This window comes from Neofelis nebulosa, chromosome 9 (assembly GCF_028018385.1).
Source record: "Neofelis nebulosa isolate mNeoNeb1 chromosome 9, mNeoNeb1.pri, whole genome shotgun sequence".
In the NCBI taxonomy this organism is placed as follows: Eukaryota; Metazoa; Chordata; class Mammalia; order Carnivora; family Felidae; genus Neofelis; species Neofelis nebulosa.
Window position 1 is genome coordinate 114,686,297 of NC_080790.1, and position 21,367 is coordinate 114,707,663.

Sequence of the window (21,367 nt, forward strand, 5' to 3'; positions counted from 1 at the left end):
GGAGGTGGGAATGGTCTCCTGAGTTGGCCATACTGGACCAAAAATAGCTTTTAAAAGGAGCCTCTTTTTTTTTTTTTTTAATTTATTTATTTTGACAGAGAGAGAGAGAGTGTGTGCACAAGCAGGGGAGGGGCAGAGAGGAAGAAAGGAAATCCCAAGCAGGCTTCACCTATTGTGGGGCTCATGCTCATGATCTGCAAGATCATGACCTGAACTGAGATCAAGAGTTGGATGCTTAACTGATTGAGCCACCCAAGCATCCCAAAAAGCTTTTTTAAAAAATGGTCATGTTAGAAAAATAGTATTTCAGTTTTAAAATTTCACCTAAGTAAAGATTAAGCATGTTTAGGTTTGAGCCCCTTGCCTTTTGACCCCCATCAATCAAATGCACTCCTAGACCTCAGAAGACATTTCTCCTTCTGATGCTTAAATACTGTATTCATGGTCTCTTTTACTCTATAATATCCACTGAGAGGTTCAGACTAACTTCCGTCTTATAAATAGCAAAAACTTTATATGCAAGAGTACAAACTAATAAAAGAGAAATTAAGAGGTGGTGATTTACTTTATGGGATGATTTTAGCTCAGAGCTTTCCCGGTGTATGTATGTATTTATTTATAATTTTTTTAATGTTTATTTTTGAGAGCGTGAGCAAGCACACAAGCAGGGGAGGGGCAGAGAGTGAGGGAGATACAGGATCCGAAGCAGGCTCCAGGCCCTGAGCTGTCAGCCCAGAGCCCGACGCCGGCCTTGAACCCATGAACCATGAGATCATGACCTGAGCCAAAGTCGGACAGCTAACCAACTGAGCCACCCAGACCCCCTATCCAGTGTATTTAGAATAGGGTTTTTAATTTAGCAGTGTTCTTTTATGAACAGCTTCTCAGTATGCTTAGTTTTGTGTAAAGCAGAGTTAATTTTTGCATTTGACTGACAGTATGATTTGGTTATCTACCTCATCTTTGAAGGAATATTGTAGGAAACACCTGTACATTATAGCGACCTGAGATTTTGGAATCCCACAGACCTGGTCTTATAACTTAACACTGCTACATACTAGTTGGTGATCGTGGAGTGGCTTAATTACTCTGGGCCTGTTTCCTTATTTGTAAAAAGGTGATGATGATATCTACCTTGTATATTTTTAATGCACTTTAAATGTGATGGTTTCTTAATTTTAAAAATGTATTTATTTTTAAATTTTTATTTATTTAAGTAATCTGCACACCCCCTGTAGGGCTCGAACTCATGACCCTGAGATCAAAAGTCCTGTGTTCCTCCCACTGAGCCAGCCAGGTGCCCCAAATGAGATGATTTATGTAAAGTGCCTAATAAAGTGGTTGGCCTGTAGTAAATAGTATTTGGAAGTTATTATCTATAAATGGTTTTATCCTTTGTGCCTTGACATTTCACATTGATCTACATAAATCTCTATTTTTTAAAATAAATATGAGAGGAAATAAATAAATAAATAAATAAATAAATAAATAAAAATATATACTCACACGCACACAAAGAGGCACCTATCTGGCTCAGTCGGTAGAGCACACAACTCTTGATCTTGGGGTCATGCCCTACATGGGGCATAGAGATTACTGAAAAAAAAAATTAAGTAAATAAGAGAGGTTAGTGGATAAGGACACATCCTTTAGGGCCTACTTGAATGCAGATGCTGGCTCTGCTATTTCTTAACTGTGTGATCATGAGTAAGTAGTAAATCTCTCCTTGCCTCAGTTTCCTTGTCTATAAAATGAAGACAATAATAGTACCTACTTCATAGGATTTTTGTGAGGATTTACTGAGTTAATTAATACATGTACAACATCGCCAGGAGTGTCTGGCATGTCATAAGTACTCAGTAATTAATAGCTATTATTATTATTATTTTTTTTTATAATTTTTTTTTTAATGTTTTATTTATTTTTGAGACAGGGAGAGACAGAGCATGAACAGGGGAGGGTCAGAGAGAGGGAGACACAGAATCTGAAACAGGCTCCAGGCTCTGCGCTGTCAGCACAGAGCCCGACGCGGGGCCCGAACTCACGGACCATGAGATCATGACCTGAGCCGAAGTCAGCCACTTAACCGACTGAGCCACCCAGGCGCCCCAATAGCTATTATTATTTTTAAGTTTATTTTGACAGAGAGAGAGCATGAGCAGTAGAGGGAGAGAGAAGAGAGAGAGCGAGACAGAATAAATCTTACTTAAGTAGGCTCCATGCTCGGTCCAGGACCCAGACACAGGACTTGATCCCACAACTGTGATCATGACCTGATCTGAAATCAAGAGTCGGATAGATGCTCAACTGACTGAGCTACTCAGGTGCCCCATTAGCTATTATTTTTTTCAAGTTTGTATACTTAAAAAAAATTTTTTTTTAATGTTTATTTTTGAGAGAGAGAGAGAGAGAGAGAGACAGAGCGTGAGCAGGGAGGGGCAGAGAGAGAGGGAGACAGAATCTGAAGCAAGCTCCAGGCTCTGAGCTGTAAGCACAGTGCCACCTGATGCTGGGCTTGAACTCGTGAACCTCAAGATCATGAGTCAAAGTTGGAAGCTTAACCGACTGAGCCACCCAAGTGCCCCATAAGTTTGTGTACTTTTTATTAAGTCAATACTCAGGAGCATTTTGTTTTTATAAAGAAACATTAAAAAAAGAAATAATGTGTAACATTTGGATAAGTGAAGTTAGTAGCCAATTTCAGACCCTGTAAATGGGAAACTTTATTTCCAAAAATCAATAGATTTAACAATTATTGCTGGATTACCAAGTGTACTTAATAAAAATCCCAGAAAGTGCAGTGACTTATGGACTGTAAATGCCACTTTAGGGGGAAATAAGTACTGCTTAACCAGTTCTTTAAACTGAAAAGATATTCATTTATATAATAAGATGTATTCAAAGAGTTCATATAGTGAAAAGTCTTCCCCTGACTCAGAACTCCTAGCTTTCTTCCCAGACCCAAATACTGTTAACACTTCTGTGTCTCCTTCCACAATAATCTATTTATGTACAAAAGTATACATGAGTATATATTACCCCTTTCCTTTTTAACATGAATGAGAGTATGCACTTCTACATTTTACTTTTCTCACCTAATAGCCCTTGGAGCTCATTGTGTACATATGACCACATACGCAAAGTTATCTAATATTAAATTCTCTAATATTTTATTATAGGATTGTACCCTAATTTATTCAAACAGTCTTCTATTGGTGGAATTTTTGTTTTTAGTTTTTTGGCTTTTATGAACAATGCTATTGTGCACTTTCTTATACTTACGTATGCATAAGTACATATCTGTAAGATAAAGTTTTACACTTGGCAAGACCTATCAAAAACATGCACTTGCTCTCCAAAGAGGGTAGCCATGTAGCTCCATAATTTAAAAAAGAAAAGAGAATGTGAGGGGTTATATTTGAATACTTTCCAGGTGGTTTTTTCAGTGGCATGCTTTGGTGGAATCATGGTTTTTAGGAAGCTAAGTGGGGTTGTTGCATATTACATTCCTGCCTCTTCCCTCCCCCAGCTTTAGTTGTCTTCATTGCATTCCTTCCTGGGAAGTGTTCCCAGTGACCTGGGTTAGGCATTAAGATCATGGGAATCCAAGATTTTCCCATGTCTTCCAGCATGTTTGTTCACAAGAACAGGAAAACTTCCTTGCAACAGGGGAATTTTAACCACTGTCCGTCACTGGGGAATCTTTCAGTGAGGGTCCTTTGAATATAGATATGGTCAAGGGGAGGAGAGGCAGTGATATCTTATAGTAGTGCATTGTATAGTACTTAAAGTGCCTTCTCATGTTTATGGGAAGTAAGTAGGCAGAGAGATACAGTGCCTCTCCTGTTGTTCTATACATGTAGTAAATGCCAGAGACAGGTCTAGAATCCTGGACTTCTTTGTTGGGATTGTTTTGGGCTATAAGTGACAGAAAATGTGACTGTAATGGCTTATTCAGAAAGAGTATTGTCTGGAGGTAGATGGTTGCTGATATTTGATCAATGGTCAGTAGCTCAGCAATATCAACACTGGATGGCCAGTGTTACTTTTTTGGCCATCCACTTGTATACGCGATAGCTGCTCTATCTCTAGCTATTACATTTGCCTTTAAGGCAAGAAGAAGGGTTGAAGGGAAAGGGCAAGAACAAGGGCTGTGGCTATATCAGGAAAGTAAGTTTTCCTGTAAATCCCTCAGCAGATTCCTACTTCATTCTCATTGGCCAGAACTGTTCTGGCTACACTAAGCTTAAAAGGTGACTTTTGTTATGGTGTGCTTCCTACTATTTTGATGATGTTCAATGAAACATATTTAATCAGTTTGACTTAAGTGATATTAATTTCTAATTCTCTTTTTTTTTTAATTTTTTTTTTAACGTTTATTTATTTTTGAGACAAAGAGAGACAGAGCATGAATGGTGGAGGGTCAGAGAGAGGAAGACACGGAATCTGAAACAGGCTCCAGGCTCTGAGCTGTCAGCACAGAGCCCGGCACGGGGCTTGAACTCACGGACCACGAGATCATGACCTGAGCCGAAGCCGGCCGTTTAACCGACTGAGCCACCCAGGCGTCCCAATTTCTAATTCTCTTTATATTTAGAGTTTATAATTTAAATATTGTATACTATCTTATTTTTTGAGTGCGCCAGAACCTTAGCTCCTATCTAGATTTTAAATTCCTTTGTGTCTGAGACTAGATCTTCTACTTTTTGTGTAAGACATAGTCTCAACTTGAGTATTAATGAGAAAGGAGCTCCGGTATCATTAAGCCCATATTTAAGGCCCCTAGTGAGTGTATAAGAGTGGACTGCTAACAAATAACTTAGTGAGTTAAATTGATTAATGAAGGTAGACATAGAGAGTGAAAACTTTAAAATGAGAATAATAAAGACTCCTCTATTCAGGGCAAAAGACTATGGAGAATGGATTTACTTGGATATGCAGTACTCTTTTCTATGCAAATAGAGGCCATAACTATGTTAATATGCCTCTTTAATTCATAGGGTGAGAGGGCAGAACAATGTGGAAAGAACATTGTGTTGATGTTAGGAGCCTCAGTTTTGGATCTAGTTCTGCCTTTACATAATTGTATGATACTAGGCACATCATTCTCTCTTCAGCTTCCTCTTCTAGAATGGGAATAATAATTGCTGCTTTACGGGATTGTTGGAGAGTATTTGAAATACTATGTATTTACTACTTCATGGCACCTGGCATGTATAAGTACTTTTGGTAACTGTTTTTACCATGATCATTAGTATTATTGTTGTGTTAATCTTGGAAGAGCCTTTTTTGCTGTAATTAATCCTTATCTATAAACTGCAAAAGTTAGTTATTAAGATTCCTTCTGATTCCAAAATAATCATGTTTCTACACTAAGTACCTCAACTGGGGCATTGTTATAAAGGTATCTGTGGAGTTCTGGCTGCATTGAGTTCATAGGAGAGACCATGGAAAGATGAAGTTCTCTGGTGTACGGATTGATGTCACTATGTAAACCAAATAATTATTAGAATAAATGTTTCTCAGGCACTCAAGTACCTTCTGAATTACCCCAATCCACTGAGAGAAGCTAACGAAATACTGGCCAAACCACTGAGCAATGAAGTTGGGTGTAACTACTCTTATGATTTATCTCAGAGCATAGGTATAGTTGTATACTATAAAGACAATGAGTGCTGAGGGTTATTAGTGCCCAGAATTGGTGACATTGTGGGGAACTGGCATACCTCTGGTGATATAAGTTCCTTTTTAGGAACGGTTTTACAGTTTGTATCAAGAGTCAGCAATTCCATTTTTAAGAATTTCTCTTAAGGGTAGGGGCGCCTGGGTGGCTCAGTTGGTTGAACGTCCGACTTCAGCTCAGGTCATGATCTCGTGGTTCATGGGCTCGAGCTCCACATTGGGCTCTGTGCTGACAGCTTGAAGCCTGGAGCCTGCTTGGGATTCTGTGTCTCCCTCTCTCTCTGCCCCTCCCCCAGTCATGTTCTGTCTCTCTCAAAAATGAATAAACATTAAAAAAAAAAGGAATTTATCTTAAGGGCATACTTAAGGATGTGTACAGAAATTGAACTACAAGGATATTCTTCTAGTAGTATCTTTAAAGTGAAAATATTGGAAAATGCCTAAAAATAGGGGATACGTAAATTATAGTATAGCTGTCAGTTGATGAAATATCTATATATATATTGACATGGAAAATGCTCACAGTATGTGAAGCAGATTTCAAATATATGTGTGTATATAGAGAAAAAATGAGAGAGAGAGAGAGGGAGACAGACTGGAATAGTGTGGTATTATAGATTATTATTTTTTATAGAAGCTTTTTTTTATGATTTCTTTAACGAGCATGAATTTTTATAATAAAATAAAGGCTTAAAGGTACTTAATTTAATAAATGTGTATGCAAGTAATTAGTGGTATCTACTTCTCTTCCAAGATACAGAATACTTTAAAGTACATGTTGTTCCCTGGATGAAGACAAATGGCTCATTGGATTTCATAGGGAAATTATTTGCCAGTGAGTGTGTCCTTCAGACTGTTTTTGAAACTACTTCCAGATATTTGCTTAACCGTAAATGGCTAGAGTGGGGGCTGACTTTAAACCTACACAGGTTTCTACGGGAGAGTGTAAAACTTTGTACACCGGAGCAGGGATGGGCCCATACCTTTGACTTGTTACTTTGACCTAATTTACATGTCGTGCCTTTTATGTGTGTGTGTGTTTTTTTTTTTTTTTTTAAGATTTTATTTTTAGCAATCTCTCTACCCAGCGTAGGGCTCAAACCTACAATCCCGAGGTCAAGAGTGGCATGCTCTACTGACTGAGCCAGCTAGGTGCCTCCTTTTATGTATTTCTTTTTTTTTTTTCAATTTTTTTAATGTTTGTTTATTTTTGAGACAGAGACAGAGTGTGAGCAGGGGAGGGGCAGAGAGAGAGGGAGACACAATCTGAAGTGGGCTCCAGGCTCTGAGCTCTCAGCACAGAGCCCGACGTGGGGCTTGAACTCACAAACCGAGGGACCGTGACCTGAGCTGAAGTCAGACACTTAACTGACTGAGCCACCCAGGTGCCTATGAAAATATTTCCAAGGAAAGAAAACCTGTAGTTGGCAAAACGTACTAAGTTTTTACTAGGTATAAGATACCGTTCTGAGAACCTTGATGGATGAGGTATACACAAGTGAATAAAATCCGTCCTTCAGGAATTTATGGTCTACTAGGAGAGGCATTTGCATAGTTAACTAATATAAAATTGAATGGTAAACAAAGCATTATGGCCTTGGAGAGGTAGCAATTAGTATGATAGGTAGAAATTGGGAAAGTTTGTAGAGAATTGAATTGGACTTTGAATAATGAGTAAGATTTTAGTTAGTAGGTGTAAAATTTAATGGTGTGTTTCAGAAATTGGGTTATTCAGGGCAGAGAAAGAGTAGTGGGATGTGGGAGAGGCTAGAAATGAAAAAATGGTAGGTTGAGGGAAAATAAAATAATGAATGTCAAACACCTAGTATGGTACTTTGCCTGGCGTGTTGTAGGCACTCATCAAACTTTGCCTCCTCCTAATTCCAACACATTTATCTTCAGGAATATTTTCAAGTTACCAAAAAAGAAAAGTTAACTTTGGGGCACCTGGCTGGCTTAGCCAGTAGAGCATGAAACTCTTGATCTTGGGGTTGTGAGTTTGAGCCTCATGTTGGGTGTAGAGATTGCTTAAAAAAAAAAAAAAAATCTTTGAAAAAGAAAAGTTAACTTTTAGTTTGGTTTGAAAAATAAGGTGTCTTGTCCAGGTTATTTTCAGAATTGCAAATGTGGTAGTAAAATCAAAGTAATTGCTGGGGAATCAGTACCTTAGATTAATGCACAACCAAGTTTCTGAACCATTTCTTTTCCTTAGAAGGTGATCTGTTGAGAAGAGTGAGTACTGGGAAAAATCTGCTCTTCTGTGCCAAGGCAGGGGACAATGTCACAAGTTAAAACTTCTTATTCCTATGATGCTCCCACGGACTTCATCAATTTTACCTCTTTGGATGATGAGGAAGATACCCAAAACATAGATTCTTGGTTTGGTAAGTGTCTGCTTTTTCAGGCCATTTTAAGGGTTAGTAGCTCGCTTTGTTCTGAGTACCTTTCAAAAAAATAGTAGGAATTTCAAGAAAATAACTAAAATATAAATTATTTTCTACACCAAGATATTTTATCATTTATGATATGATAGAAATACTTGAAATGCCTAGTGTCTTAGGAGTGGGCTATCAGTGTTATTTTGCAGTTAGGAATAGTAAATATTTAAGCATTAGGGATATATGGAAAAATCCAGATGAAACAAAGTTGAGTGAAACTCTAAGATTCAAAACATGTCTGTAGTGATAGCAGCCACATAAAAACTTGCTCTACTGTCATTGGGCATAGAATCTAGTATTACAGTTAGGATACTGACATTGATACAGTCTACCCATCTTACTCAGATTTCCCCAGTTTCACTTGTACTCATACTCATTTCTGTAGTAAGTTCTATGCAATTTTATCACTTGTGTAGGTTTGTGTATCTACTCCCACTGTCAAGATACTGAACAGTTCTAACATCACAGGCATTCTTGTGTTGCTTTTTTATAACTACAGTTACTGCCCTATTGCTTCCCCTCACTGATTCATTTTTAGCTGGAGGGATTATGCTACTCAGAACCCAATCCCCAAACAGAAATGGGATTGCCTGGTGTTGAGTCATATGATTTGATGCAAACCCTGACACCAGGCCAATAATAAATAAGGATGTGATTATGTTTTTATAGTATTTTGGGATAATATGGTGAGACCAGTGGTATGTCAGGCTAGTAGTTGCTAGGGTCTCTTCATTTTATTCTTTCTTGTATACTTATCTTCTGTATTAAAAAAAAAAAAATGTGATGGGAGAAAAAAAATGAGTCCATTACAGCTGCACTTACCACTTACAATGCAGTGTCCACGTGTGGTGGCACATGCCCTTCTCTTGCAAAAGGCCTTTAATGGTATCCGTTGGAGAAGGGGTCTGTTGGAAGTGGTGTGGAGGAAAGGTGAAGAGGACCAGCTGCCCTGTAAGGATCTTCCCACATCCTTGCATTACTGAAACCTTGAGGAAGACAACCCTGGGTTGTCTATCTTTTTTTCTAAGTTTCTTTAAAAACAAGATAGAAAATATTTGTACAGCGAAACTGGTAAATACAATGTCGAAGAAAAAAATTAATCCTACCATTCTTTCAAAACCACCTTAGTTCTAATACATTATTTTCTAATTCTCTTCCAAATAATCATATCTTTTTATACAGTTGCACTCTGATTGTACATGCACAGTGTTATTGCTGGAGCTCACCACATTCCTGAAGCTTCTGTTTGTTGGTAGGCAGTTGGTAGAACAGATGTTTCACTGCTTTGCCCTCACTTTTGGGCACAGGAGAACCTAAGGTAAAATCCCTTGGGAGAGCCTAGCTCTGTTCCATCCTCATATACCCACTTCTTACCAACCAGTTGAAAGAGAACCTCAACTCAAATAGACCATAAGATGTCTCTTGTAAGCCCTGCAGATCTTAATAGCTACAGTTTCCTTTAAGAGGAACATGATGTATTTAGGTGGTAGATTAGGCCAGTTCATGCTTATATGGTCCTAAATGTGTATCAAACAAAGATAAGTAGCTATTCACAATGCAGAGTCTGCACTTCTCCTTTTCTGTAATACATTGTTCAGTGTTGCCAGTGTTACAGTGATAGTTTTTATAGTCTCTATCTCTGACGTATAATGTGTACTCATTTCATTTTGATCACAAGAACTTTGTACTTGCCAAATGTGCTGGAAGCGTACTAGTAGGGGCTTTAGGCCCCATTTACAAGTGCATAGGACTGATTTATTTTGCTTCCTTGCTGATTGTTTAAATGATGCTCTTCTTTTCACAGAAGAGAAAGCCAATTTGGAGAACAAGTTTCCTGGGAAGAATGGCATAGGAGGGCTTTTTCAGGGCAAAACCCCTCTGAGGAAGCCTAATCCTCAGCAAGCTATTGTCACACCTTTAAGACCAGGTAAGAAAGAACATCTTAGGAAAAAGCTCTTTGGTAGAATGGTGGAACAGTGTGTTATGGGCCTGAGGGATCTGGGGGAATTACGTAAATGTTGTATCCTTTGGTTTATTATTGGTGAAATGGGCCAGTTTCACTTTATGGTGAATGTGACACTAATGATGTACTACACTTTTTTTTTTTTTTTTTTTTTTTTTTAATTTCTTGGAACTTAAGCTAACATAGACTTTTACTGCCAGATACAAAACTCTTTTCTTTTTATGACAAGATTTAACATAACATAACCTGAGTCTGGCTGGGAAACAAAGCAGTAGGAGAGAAGAATGTACTGCTTGTCATTGCACAAGAATTCTTTGAGTCATGTATCTGATTCTAAAAGATAATTGGCATTTAAATTGGTGGTTACTAAGTCTGCAGAATATTTTCTATTTGATCAGAACAAAAGAAGCATTTTTAAGAGATCATAAATCCTTAAAAATTACTTTTTTGAAGTAACAGCCATATTTAGATATGATTCACATGAACAAATCACCCAAAGTGTACATTTCAGTCTTAAAAAAAAAATTTTTTTTTAATGTTTTATTTTTTGAGAGACAGAGGGAGACAGAGCGCAAGCAGGGGAGGAGCAGAGAGAGAGGGAGACACAGAATCCAAAGCGGGCTCCGGGCTCTGAGCACAGAGCCTGATGCAGGGCTCAAACCCACGAAAAAGAGATCATGACCTGAGCCAAAGTCAGACACCTAACCAACTGAGCCACTCAGGCTCTCCATCAGTGTTTTTCACAGTACAGTCATAGAGTAGTTGGACAACCAGTACCACAATCAATTTAGAACATTTGAAAATTACTCTTAATGGATGAATCTGAAACTGGCTCCAATTAGACCGTTAAGTAGAGGAGTCATACCAGGAAATAGCTGTATTTCTAGCAAACTTTTGTAGTTTACAAAGTCTAAGCTGCTAGGATGACTTTCAAATAATTAACTCATGAGTACAGATGATATCTATTGAATTTGGGATTAGGGCAGGGACCCTGAACTTTTGCATCCATCGTCTTAATTGCAGAAGGGGTTAGAACTGTATGTCATGTTTCACTTGCCATGCTTGGAATGCCTGTGGCCTCAGTGCTGCATCCTCAGGTAAATTACATTAGTTCATTAGGCATGGCAGATTTTCTGTTGCCTTGGTGGTCGTTGTGCTCTTCTTGAATTGAAAGAGTATGTACTGTTACCTAATTTGTCTGGACCACTTTCAGTTGAAGACTGTTTTGTCAACAGTGTGCCCCAAAGCAAGAAACTTCTGTTGGGTCTGTCATGTGGCAAAAACCATGCACATTGCTTACGTGCATGCCCCTTAGGCCCCTCAGAGTCTGTGTTCTTTCATATTACATATTTTCACCTGTCTTATGAGTGTTGTTCCCTCTGCATTCAATTCCTAACGTAATTGAAAAGTTCCTACTCATCATTCAAGGTCCAGCTCAAATACCCTTTTTTCTGATTCCTCTTATTGTGTTCTCAAAGCACTTTTGATACCTCTATTTTAATTTCAATTTTCTTTTGTGTTGCTAATACAAAAAAAATAATTGATTTTTACATATTAATCTTTTATCCTGCGACCTTCTAAACTCACTAGTTTTAGTAGTTTTTTTTAAATAGATTCCATCAGATTTTTACATAGATGATCATATCATCTGCAGATATGCCTTTTATTTCTTTTTCTTGCATACTGTACTGGCTAGAACCTTTAGTAGGATGTTGGATAGGAGTGGAAAAGGTAGACATGCTTGTCTTATTCCTGTGCGTTCAGGCTTTTACCATTAAATATGATGTTAACTGTAGTTTTTTCATAAATATCCTTGATCAGGCTGAGGAAATTCCCATCTATTCCTATTTGCTGATAATTTTTTATTTGGAATGGATGTGAGATTTTGTCAAATGCCTTTTCTGCTTATATTGAGATGATTATATGATCATTTTTCTTTTTTTGGTTTGTTACTGTGTTGAATTACACTGATTTTCCAACGTTAAGCCAACCTTGCATTTCTGGGATGAACCCCAATTGGTCATGATGGTATTTTTTCTTTGTATGCATTTTTAGGTTGTTTGCTACATTTTTGTTGAGAATTTCTGTATATATTTTTCGTGAGGTATATTGGTCTGTAGTTTTCTTTGTGATACCTTTGCTTGTTTTGATAAATACCTTACTCTAAATATTCCCTTCTCTTCTTTTTTTTTTTTTTTTTTTTTGAGGAATTTGTGTAGAATTAATATTAGGTCTTACTTAAATGTTTGGTAGAAGTCACCATTAAAGCCATCTGGGTCTGGACTTTTCTTTGTACAAAGGTTTTTGTTTTTTTTTTTTTTTTCCTTAATTTTTTTTTAACATTTATTTATTTATTTATTTTATTTATTTTTTAACGTTTATTTATTTTTGAGACAGCGAGACACAGAGCATGAACAGGGGAGGGGCAGAGAGAGAGGGAGACACAGAATCTGAAACAGGCTCCAGGCTCTGAGCTGTCAGCACAGAGCCCGACGCAGGGCTCGAACTCACGGACCGTGAGATCATGACCTGAGCCGAAGTCGGATGCTTAACCCCAAGCCACCCAGGCGCCCCAACATTTATTTATTTTTGAGACAGAGAGAGAGAGAGAGCATGAACAGGGGAGGGTCAGAGAAAGAGGGAGACACAGAATCTAAATGAAACAAGCTCCAGGCTCTGAGCTGTCAGCACAGAGCCCGACGCGGGGCTCGAACCCACAGACCACAAGATCATGACCTGAGCTGAAGTCGGACGCTTAACCGACTCAGCCACCCAGGCACCCCTGTAGAAAGGTTTTTAACTACAAATTCAAATTCTTTAACACTCTCATCTTGAGTGAGTGTTGGTAGTTTGTATCTAAAATAATTTGTCCATTTCATCTAAGTTGTTGAATGTTCATAATGTTCCCTTATTATCCTTTTAATATTTACAGATTCTGTGTGGTATCACCTCTTTCATTCCTGATGTTGGTGATTTGTCTCTGTTTTCCTAATCAGCCTGGCTAGAGATTTATTAGTGTTACTGATTTTCTGAAAGAACCAACTTTTGGTTTCATTGTTGTTGTTGTTGTTTTTCTATTGCTTTTTCTATTTCATTGATTTTCATTCTGATCTATTAGTTCCCTTCTTCTACTTACTTTGAGTTCAATATGCTCTTTAGTTTCTTAGATGGCAGCTGAAGTCATTGATTGGAAATCTTTCTTCTATAAATTTCCCCCTAAGTACTGCTTTAGTGGCATCCCACAATTTTGGTGTGCTCTGTATTCATTTTCATTCCATTCAAAATACTTTTAATTTCTTTATTGCTATCTTCTTGATCCATGTGTTTTTTTTTTTAATTGAGATATAATTGACATACAACATTGTGTAAGTTTAAGGTGTTGATTTGATATGTTTATATATTGCAACGTGACTGACACCTCTATCATATCACATAATTATTTCTTTTCTCTCATTGTGAGAACAATGAGGATCTTGTCTCTTAGCAACTTTGAAGTTTATAATACAGTATTGACTATAATCTCTATGACTATTATTGTTGACTGTAATCTCCAGGATTTATCTACTAGTTCCAAGTTACCTAAGTGTTATTTAGAAGTGTGTATTTAATTTCCAAATACATGTGGCAGGGGGTGGCAGTTCCAGAAATCCGTTACTGATTTCTCGAGGGATTTAATTCCATTTGGTTAAAGAATATATTTGTGTGACTTGATCTTTTTGTATTGAGACTTGTTTCATGGCCCAGAATATGATGTGTCTTGGTAAATGTTCTGTGTGCACTTCAAAAGAATGTATATTCTGCTGTCATTGGGTGGAGAGTTACATAAATGTCAATTGGGTCAAGTTGGTTGATGTTGCTCCAGTCTTCTATTTCCTATTGATCTTCTAAGTGTACTATCCATTATTGAAAATGGATATTGAAATCTTCAACTATTATTGATGAACTGTTTTTCCCTGTAATTTTGTCAGTTTTTCCTTCATGTATTTGGGGCTTTGTCATCATGTATGTATGTGTGTGTGTATATCTATATATACGCATACCACATATGTATGTATGTTTGTAACTGTTACATTTTCTTGCTGAGTGGACTGCAACATATTTTTGTTAATGAAGTTTTATTGGAATACAGCCATGCACATTTGCTCATATATTAAGACTACTATATTCTTACCGATTTTTCTGTCAACTTGTTCCATAAATTAGAAGAGAGAGATTGAAATTTCAGACTATATTTATGGATTTGCCTATTTTTCCTTGTACTTTCTGCTTTTTGTATTTTAAAACTCTGTTATTAGGTACGTAAATATTTCGGTTGTTACCGCATCTTGAAGAATTGACCATTTTATCATTTTGAAATGATTGTCTTTATCTCTGATATTCTTTGCTCTGAAATACGCTTTGTCTGGTACTAATATAGCCATCCCAGCTTTATTTTGATTAGTGTTAGCATGGTGTGTTGATATTTTAAGAACATTTTTTGTAGGGAGAATATAAATTTTTTTATTCTATTTTAAGATTTTATTTTTAAGTAATGTCTACACTCAACATGGGACTCAAACCTACAACTTTGAGATGAAGAATCACATGCTGTACCTACTGAACCAGCCAGGCACCCCTATAAAATTTTTTATGTTAAATATTTTATATTAAATTTTTAAAATTTAATCCTCTCTGATTTTAAATGGGGTAAGTGCCTCTGTTATAGCCTTGACACAATATATTATAATTTTTTTGTTTCTTTTTCTCCCCTCTAGGAAAAAATTTCTTTAGGCGATGAGCCAAATGATTGTTCTCTGGAATAAATAATGCATGAAATGTGTTTTCATAGCCTGACTTTTCTTCCCTGTTATCTGGTTGAATTTTTTGTCTTTTGTCAAGGCTCTCAGTTCATAAGCTATACTAGAAAATGCTATTTCTTCCATGAAGACTTTTTTTTATTATTCTTGTCTCCTTATTCTTATAGTACTTTTTTGTTTCTGTTTCATGATGGCCATGGTAACATCAGAATACGTTATGATAAAATATCTCCTTCCCCTTTCCACCCTTAGATTCCCTTTTCCCAAATGCTGTATTTTTAAACTCTTAACTGTTTTTAATTTGTGGAGGAGAGAAAAACCAATGGTTATACCCATAATGCCTAATAATACGATTATATCAGCATTAAAAGGCAGAAATACTTTTTTCTGAGGTGATGACTTAGGCTGGCAGATAGGCCCTGGATACTTTGTTTCTGCTTCAAGCAAAGTAGATTTTATAAATTCATCTTCTGTATAAGATTTCACTGGAACTAAAGGTTCCACTGCTTAGAGGGGCTTTATACACACACACACACATAATTTTAAGTCTAGAATTCTATGTTGTCATACACACACACACACACACACACACACACATGCACATACATATAGATGTGTCTCTCATATCTAGCTTACTTCCTTGGAATTTGAGTGCTGACTAGTTTTTGCTCTTCCACAGTTGACAACACTTACTACAAAGAGGCAGAAAAAGAAAATTTGGTGGAACAGTCCATTCCATCAAACGCTGCTTCTTCCCTGGAAGTCAAGGGAAACACCTCAAGAAATACTCCAGCACAGCCACAGAGGTAAGACTGTTGTAGGGCTCCAAAGTGGTTTTTATGTTAATAATGTTCACAGAATAGTTACTGTCAGGGTACCTACTATGTGTCTCATACTATATTAGGCTCTTTATTTTACCTCATTTAATCTTCATAACATTTATGAATTGTAGGTAATATGCTTAACTTATTGATAAGGACTTAGAGGTACTAAGTTGCTTAAAGTTTACTGGTTCCAGAACCCTTGCTATTTGCACTATCAATATGGATTGCACTTTATTTGTGTGGATATATGACAGATTTTTTTTTTTTCCTATTTACATATTATAAGTAAACTTCATAAGGGCAAGCATTATGTATCCTTACTGTGCCTAACAGTGTCTGGCAGGAGCAGAAACTGAATATTTAAATGCTTGATGAATGAATAGATGGGTGGGTTAAGCTGCAGTCTTGGCACTGGTGAACTTAAAACAGTTAATGTCTTTGAATGTTGTATTTGCGTCAGTATCTTTTTTTTTGGTAACAAAAATACCGTGTTTGGGAGCTGTCAGTATTAGTTGCCTTCAGATGGCACTCATCAGAAGAATATTCAGGTTAGGTTTTTTTTGTTTTAAACTTTCAACATCTAATAATTACCATCCACTCATAAAGTTTAAATTGTAAGACCGTTTATTGCTTTATACTTTGATGTTACCTAGAATATCCTCAAGGAAGAGGGATGACAGATAATATTATTTTATATTCAGAAGTGATAAAACTACCATTTGCAAAGCCTCATGCTGGTATAAAGGTATTACCTTTTGAGATTGGTATCATACAAGCTTATCCTAAACTTTTTGGTAAAGAAGCCCATTTTAATAAAAAGAATTCTATGAAATTTCAATGAGCTAGGCATATATCACAAGAGTCTTAAGAGATTGCTACTGGTTGATTCTATGGTTTCTGTTCCATGTTTAGATTGTAAATTGAGGCCTACAGATTCCTATAGATTGCTTCAGAATCCCGGAAACTGTTAGTGTCTTCACTTCTCTCTTCTGTATATGTATATGATTGCTAAAATTGTCTTTCATCCTGATTGAATGCTGAATGCCTTTTGGAAATGACAGTGTGAGAGGAAGCCAGCTACTATTAGAGACCTGAATGGTTTTTTGTTTTATTTTTAAGGCAGGAACTTCTACCACTCAAAACTTCAGTTTACTGAGAATAATCATATCCTCCAGGCTCCTTGTAAGAAAGGGCCAAATAAGATGGCATGTGACAGTACTTTGTAAATGATATTGCGTTATGAAAATGCATAATAAGTAAAACATTAGTGCCATTAATCTCAGATCTCAGATTTATCTGAGTCCAGAGTTACCTAATCGAGAAAGGAATGGCAGATGGAATAGGAAGGTGTAGATAGTCATACAAATTCCATTTTATTTTATTTTCACATGGTCTCAATGGATAGGCTAAAACATGTCCAAAACTTCTTTGACACAGAATAGTTAAGAGTCAGTAAGGCCTTAGTGTATAATAATAATTTTTCCATGGAGGTGTTGCTTTACCATAAATACATGTTTTAATTTTTGGCATCTCATCCCTTAGTCATTTCTCCCTAAAGACACCCAGCAGTTTTCTCTTGACTTCATAACATCATTGCTGAATTTAAATAATGTCCAAAATGGTCGTGTGTTCATGTGTTTTGCCTTCTTCCTTTCTAATTTGTATGATTCCCAGTCCCGTTTTTAAAAATTAACTAGTTTTGGGGTGCCTGGGTGGCTCAGTCTGTTGAACTTCTGACTTCAGCTCAGGTCATGATCTCACGGTTAATGAGTTTGAGCCCCGTGTCAGGCTGTGTGCTGACAGCTCAGAGCCTGGAGCCTGTTTCGGATTCTGTGTCTCCCTCTCTCACTGTCCCTCCCCCACTCGTGCGCGCTCTCTCTCTCTCTCTCTCTCTCTCTCTCTCTCTCTCAAATAGATAAACAATAAAAAAAATTTTTTTTTTTAATATTTATTTATTTTTGAGACAAGGAGAGACAGCATGAATGGGGGAGGGTCAGAGAGAGAGGGAGACACAGAATCTGAAGCAGGCTCCAGGCTCTGAGCTGTCAGCACAGAGCCTGACGCGGGGCTCAAACTCACAGACTGCGAGATCATGACCTGAGCCGAAGTCGGATGCTTAACCGACTGAGCCACCCAGGCGCCCCTAAAAATTTTTTTATAAAAGGTAAAAGTTAGCTAACTTTACTGGGTAATAATTTGCATATAGTAAAATGTACAGATATTGGGCGTACGATCTGATTAGTTTTGATAAATACATACCACCATGCAACCATAACACCACAATCAACATATATAGTACGTTTTCATCACCTCAAAAGTTCTCTCATCCTAACCCTTTATAGTTAATTCTTACTGCTTTTTCTACCTTCTCACTCTCTCACCTCCTACCCAGAGGCAAAACTGTTCTAATTCCTGTCACTGTAGATTAATTTTTTCCATTCTAGATGTTTTTATAAATGAAATTTATGGTACTCTTTTATATCTGACTTCTTTTTACTTAGCGTGTGCTTTTGAGATTCATCCATGTCCTTTCATGTTAGTAGTTTGTTCCTTTTTTTTTTTTTTTTTTTAATTTTTAAATTTACTTTTGAGAGAGACAGAGAGACAGACAGTGAGCGGGGGAAGGGCAGAGAGAAAGGGAGACACAGAACCCGAAGCAGGCTCCAGGCTCCGAGCTGTTAGCACAGAGCCTGATGTGTGGCTCGAAAACATGAAGCGTGAGATCATGACCTGAGCCGAAGTCAGATGCTTAACTGACTGAGCCACCCAGGCACCCCAGTAATATGTTCCTTCTTATTGCTGATAGTAAGTTCTGTTGAATAGATATGCCACAATTTATTTATCCATCCACCAGATGATGGGCATTTGGGTTGTTTCCATTTGGGGGCTATATAGAGCTGCTCTGAGTAGTTTTGAGGACGTATGTTTCTCCTGAGTAAATACTTAGGACTGCAATAGCTGGGTCATAGTGTTAAATGTATGTTTATAAGAAACGCCAGAAAGTTTTCCAAAGTGACTGTACCATTTACATTCCCACTGGCAGTACATGAGAGTTTCAGTTGCTCCGTATCCTAGCCAACATTTGGTATTGTCCGTCTTTTTAATGATATTTCATTGGTTTTAATTTGCATTTTTCTGATGACTAATAACGTTGATCCATATTTTCATGTGATTATTGGCCATTCATATATTTGCATACATAGCTGGCTGCTTTTTTAGTCTGGTTCCCTGCGGTCTCCCCCAGACCTGTGAAAGTTAGAAGTCAGCCAAGACTTTGAGTAGAGTTTAAGTGTTCATCCTCTCTGTGGTTCTCTTGTTTCTGAGGTTTTGTCTCTAAATTCCTGCCAGCTCCAATGTTTGTCTATTGACACCTCAAGCAAGTAAGATGTTAGTTTTGTGCCATCTTACTATATGCACAGTGGGGGTTACATTTATAAAAAAAAAAGCAGCAAACTCACCAGTCTTACGTGATGTGGTTTTATTTTTTAAGGATGGACACCCCACCAGTTTCTGTTTGCCTTTTTGCTGGACTCCATGGGTGTCCTCTAAACATACATGGTTTAGCAGTCAGGCAGGAATTTGTGCAGAGGTTTTGCTCAGATTTTGAGTGACATTTTTTCTGTGGCTCTTTCACTTTCAGGATTTTCTTCTAAATTTCTAGGTGTTATCCTGGCCTTGAATTTTTATCTTCTGTTATCTCTAGCCAGTGAGACTAGAAGTTTCTGCTGTTAGAGCTGCTACATTTGGGGAGTACCTCGGGCAAAAAAGCTACCAACTCATAATTTTTACCCTTTGCAGTTGTTTTTCATGGATAAATGTGCCTCTGTTTTCTGCCTGCTTTTGGTCACTTTCCAGTGCCTTCATGGTTGTATTATTGTATCTTGTCTACATTTTGTAATATGCACTCTTCATTACTCATTTAATACATTCATTTCTTCATTCCTTAATTCAGTAAACTTGCTCTTCATTACTCCATGTAATTTTTTTATGAGTACTTTCTTTTAGAGATTAGTATGCAATATTTGTAGATGAAAGGTAGACATTTAGTTAGGATTCGTTTCGAAATCCAATAGAATGAAAATTGATACATGATTGGGATTGGCTGTGAGTTGATAATTTCTGAAACTGAATGATGAGTACTCACTAGTCCATTTTATTCTCACTTTTAGTTTTTTAGTATTTAGAGAGAGAGAGAGAAAGAAAGCACATGTGCATGGGAGAGAGGCAGAGAAAGAGGGAGAGAGAGGATCCCAAGCAGGCTCCGCACTTTCAGTGCACATCCCGACATGGGGCTCAATCCCACAAACTGTGAGATCATGACCTGAGCTTGAAATCAGGAGTTGGCCATTTAACCAACTAAGCCACCCAGGCACCCCTCTCCTTATTTTAAAAATATGCTTGCAATTCTCTGTAATAAAGACTTAAAAATTGGTACTCTGTGCAGTAGCATGAAAGCCTGAAAATGTAATAAGTCTTTACAGTGTTTAGGACTTTTATAAAAAAAAAAGTGTTGAGAGAAATTAAACAAGATCTAAATAAATTGTAGGACATACCATATTTATGGATTGGGGGATCAGTATTAAAAAGATATTAGTTCTCCCTAACTGGTCTATAGATTCAATGTAATAGTCATTAAAATCCTAGTGGTTTTCACTGTGGACATTGATAAACTGATGCTAAAATTTATTCAGAAATGCAAAGGTCTGAGAATAGCCAGATACTTTCAAAGTGCTAGTTGATAGCAAGACATATTATTATGAAGCTGCAGTAATTCAAGCTTTATGGTATTATCCAAGGATTAATGAGATCAGTGAAATCAAATAGAAATTCATGCACCCATCTATGGGCATGATATATGACAATGGTGTTACTGTAGACCTGTGGGGAAACAGTGCTCCCCCACCCCACCCCACCCTTTAAAAAACAATGCTTTGCTAGTGGATATCCAGATAGAACAGAATGAAACTTGGTCCCCCTTTGCATATAAAACAGTTCTTTTTTTCTTTACATCCAGTGTTGGGGCTCAAACCCACAACCCCAAGATCAAGAGTCGTGTGCTCCTCTGACTGAACCAGCAGGGGCCCCTAAAATAGTCAATTCTGGGTGGAATTGTAGATCTAAATGTGAATGCTAAAGCTCATATAATGAAATATTGGAGAATATCTTCATGACCTTGGAACAGGGAAGGATTTTTTTTTAAATAGTATACACACAGAAAAGCACTGACCATAATGGGGAGGGGTATTGATGTATTTGAGACATTTATCTAGTCAAATGGTACCATAAAGAGAGTAAAAAGCCAACCCCCAAAGTGGGAAAAGATATTTGTGACACATAAAACCTACAGAGGGCTTATGTTCATAGTATATAAGGAATTCTTACTAATCACTCAGGAAAGGATTGACAACCCAATGGAAAACAAACAAGAGACTTGAACTAGTACTTTATCAAATAGGATAACCAAATGGCCAGTGAACATGTGAAAAGTTGCTCTATCTCACTGGGAATCAGAAAAGCAAATTAAAACCACAGCAAGGTTTTACTGCCTACTGGCTAAATTAAAACATCTGACAGTACCAAGTGTTCAGGAGGGTGTAGAGCAATGCAGACTATAATATCAACTCGCCAGTGTTTAAGTAAGCATAGATTGGTACAAGCACTTTG

At 37.2% G+C, this 21,367-nt stretch overlaps 1 protein-coding gene across 9 annotated transcripts in view; it reads left to right on the top strand.

Annotated features, from left to right (window-relative positions):
* The window catches only part of TPX2 (TPX2 microtubule nucleation factor), a 58,340-nt gene that overhangs the window by 7,003 nt on the left and 29,970 nt on the right, over positions 1-21,367 (top strand). For 7 of the 9 annotated variants that reach the window (XM_058685205.1, XM_058685211.1, XM_058685207.1 and 4 more), the window contains 3 exons: positions 7,895-8,066; positions 9,925-10,047; positions 15,559-15,685. In XM_058685205.1, the coding sequence (XP_058541188.1) occupies positions 7,961-8,066; positions 9,925-10,047; positions 15,559-15,685 (356 nt within the window). In that variant the 5' untranslated portion in view covers positions 7,895-7,960. Of the gene's footprint in view, positions 1-6,443; positions 6,518-7,894; positions 8,067-9,924; positions 10,048-15,558; positions 15,686-21,367 lie in introns of those variants that run through there. The other 2 variants (XM_058685208.1, XM_058685206.1) reach the window with 2 other exon arrangements.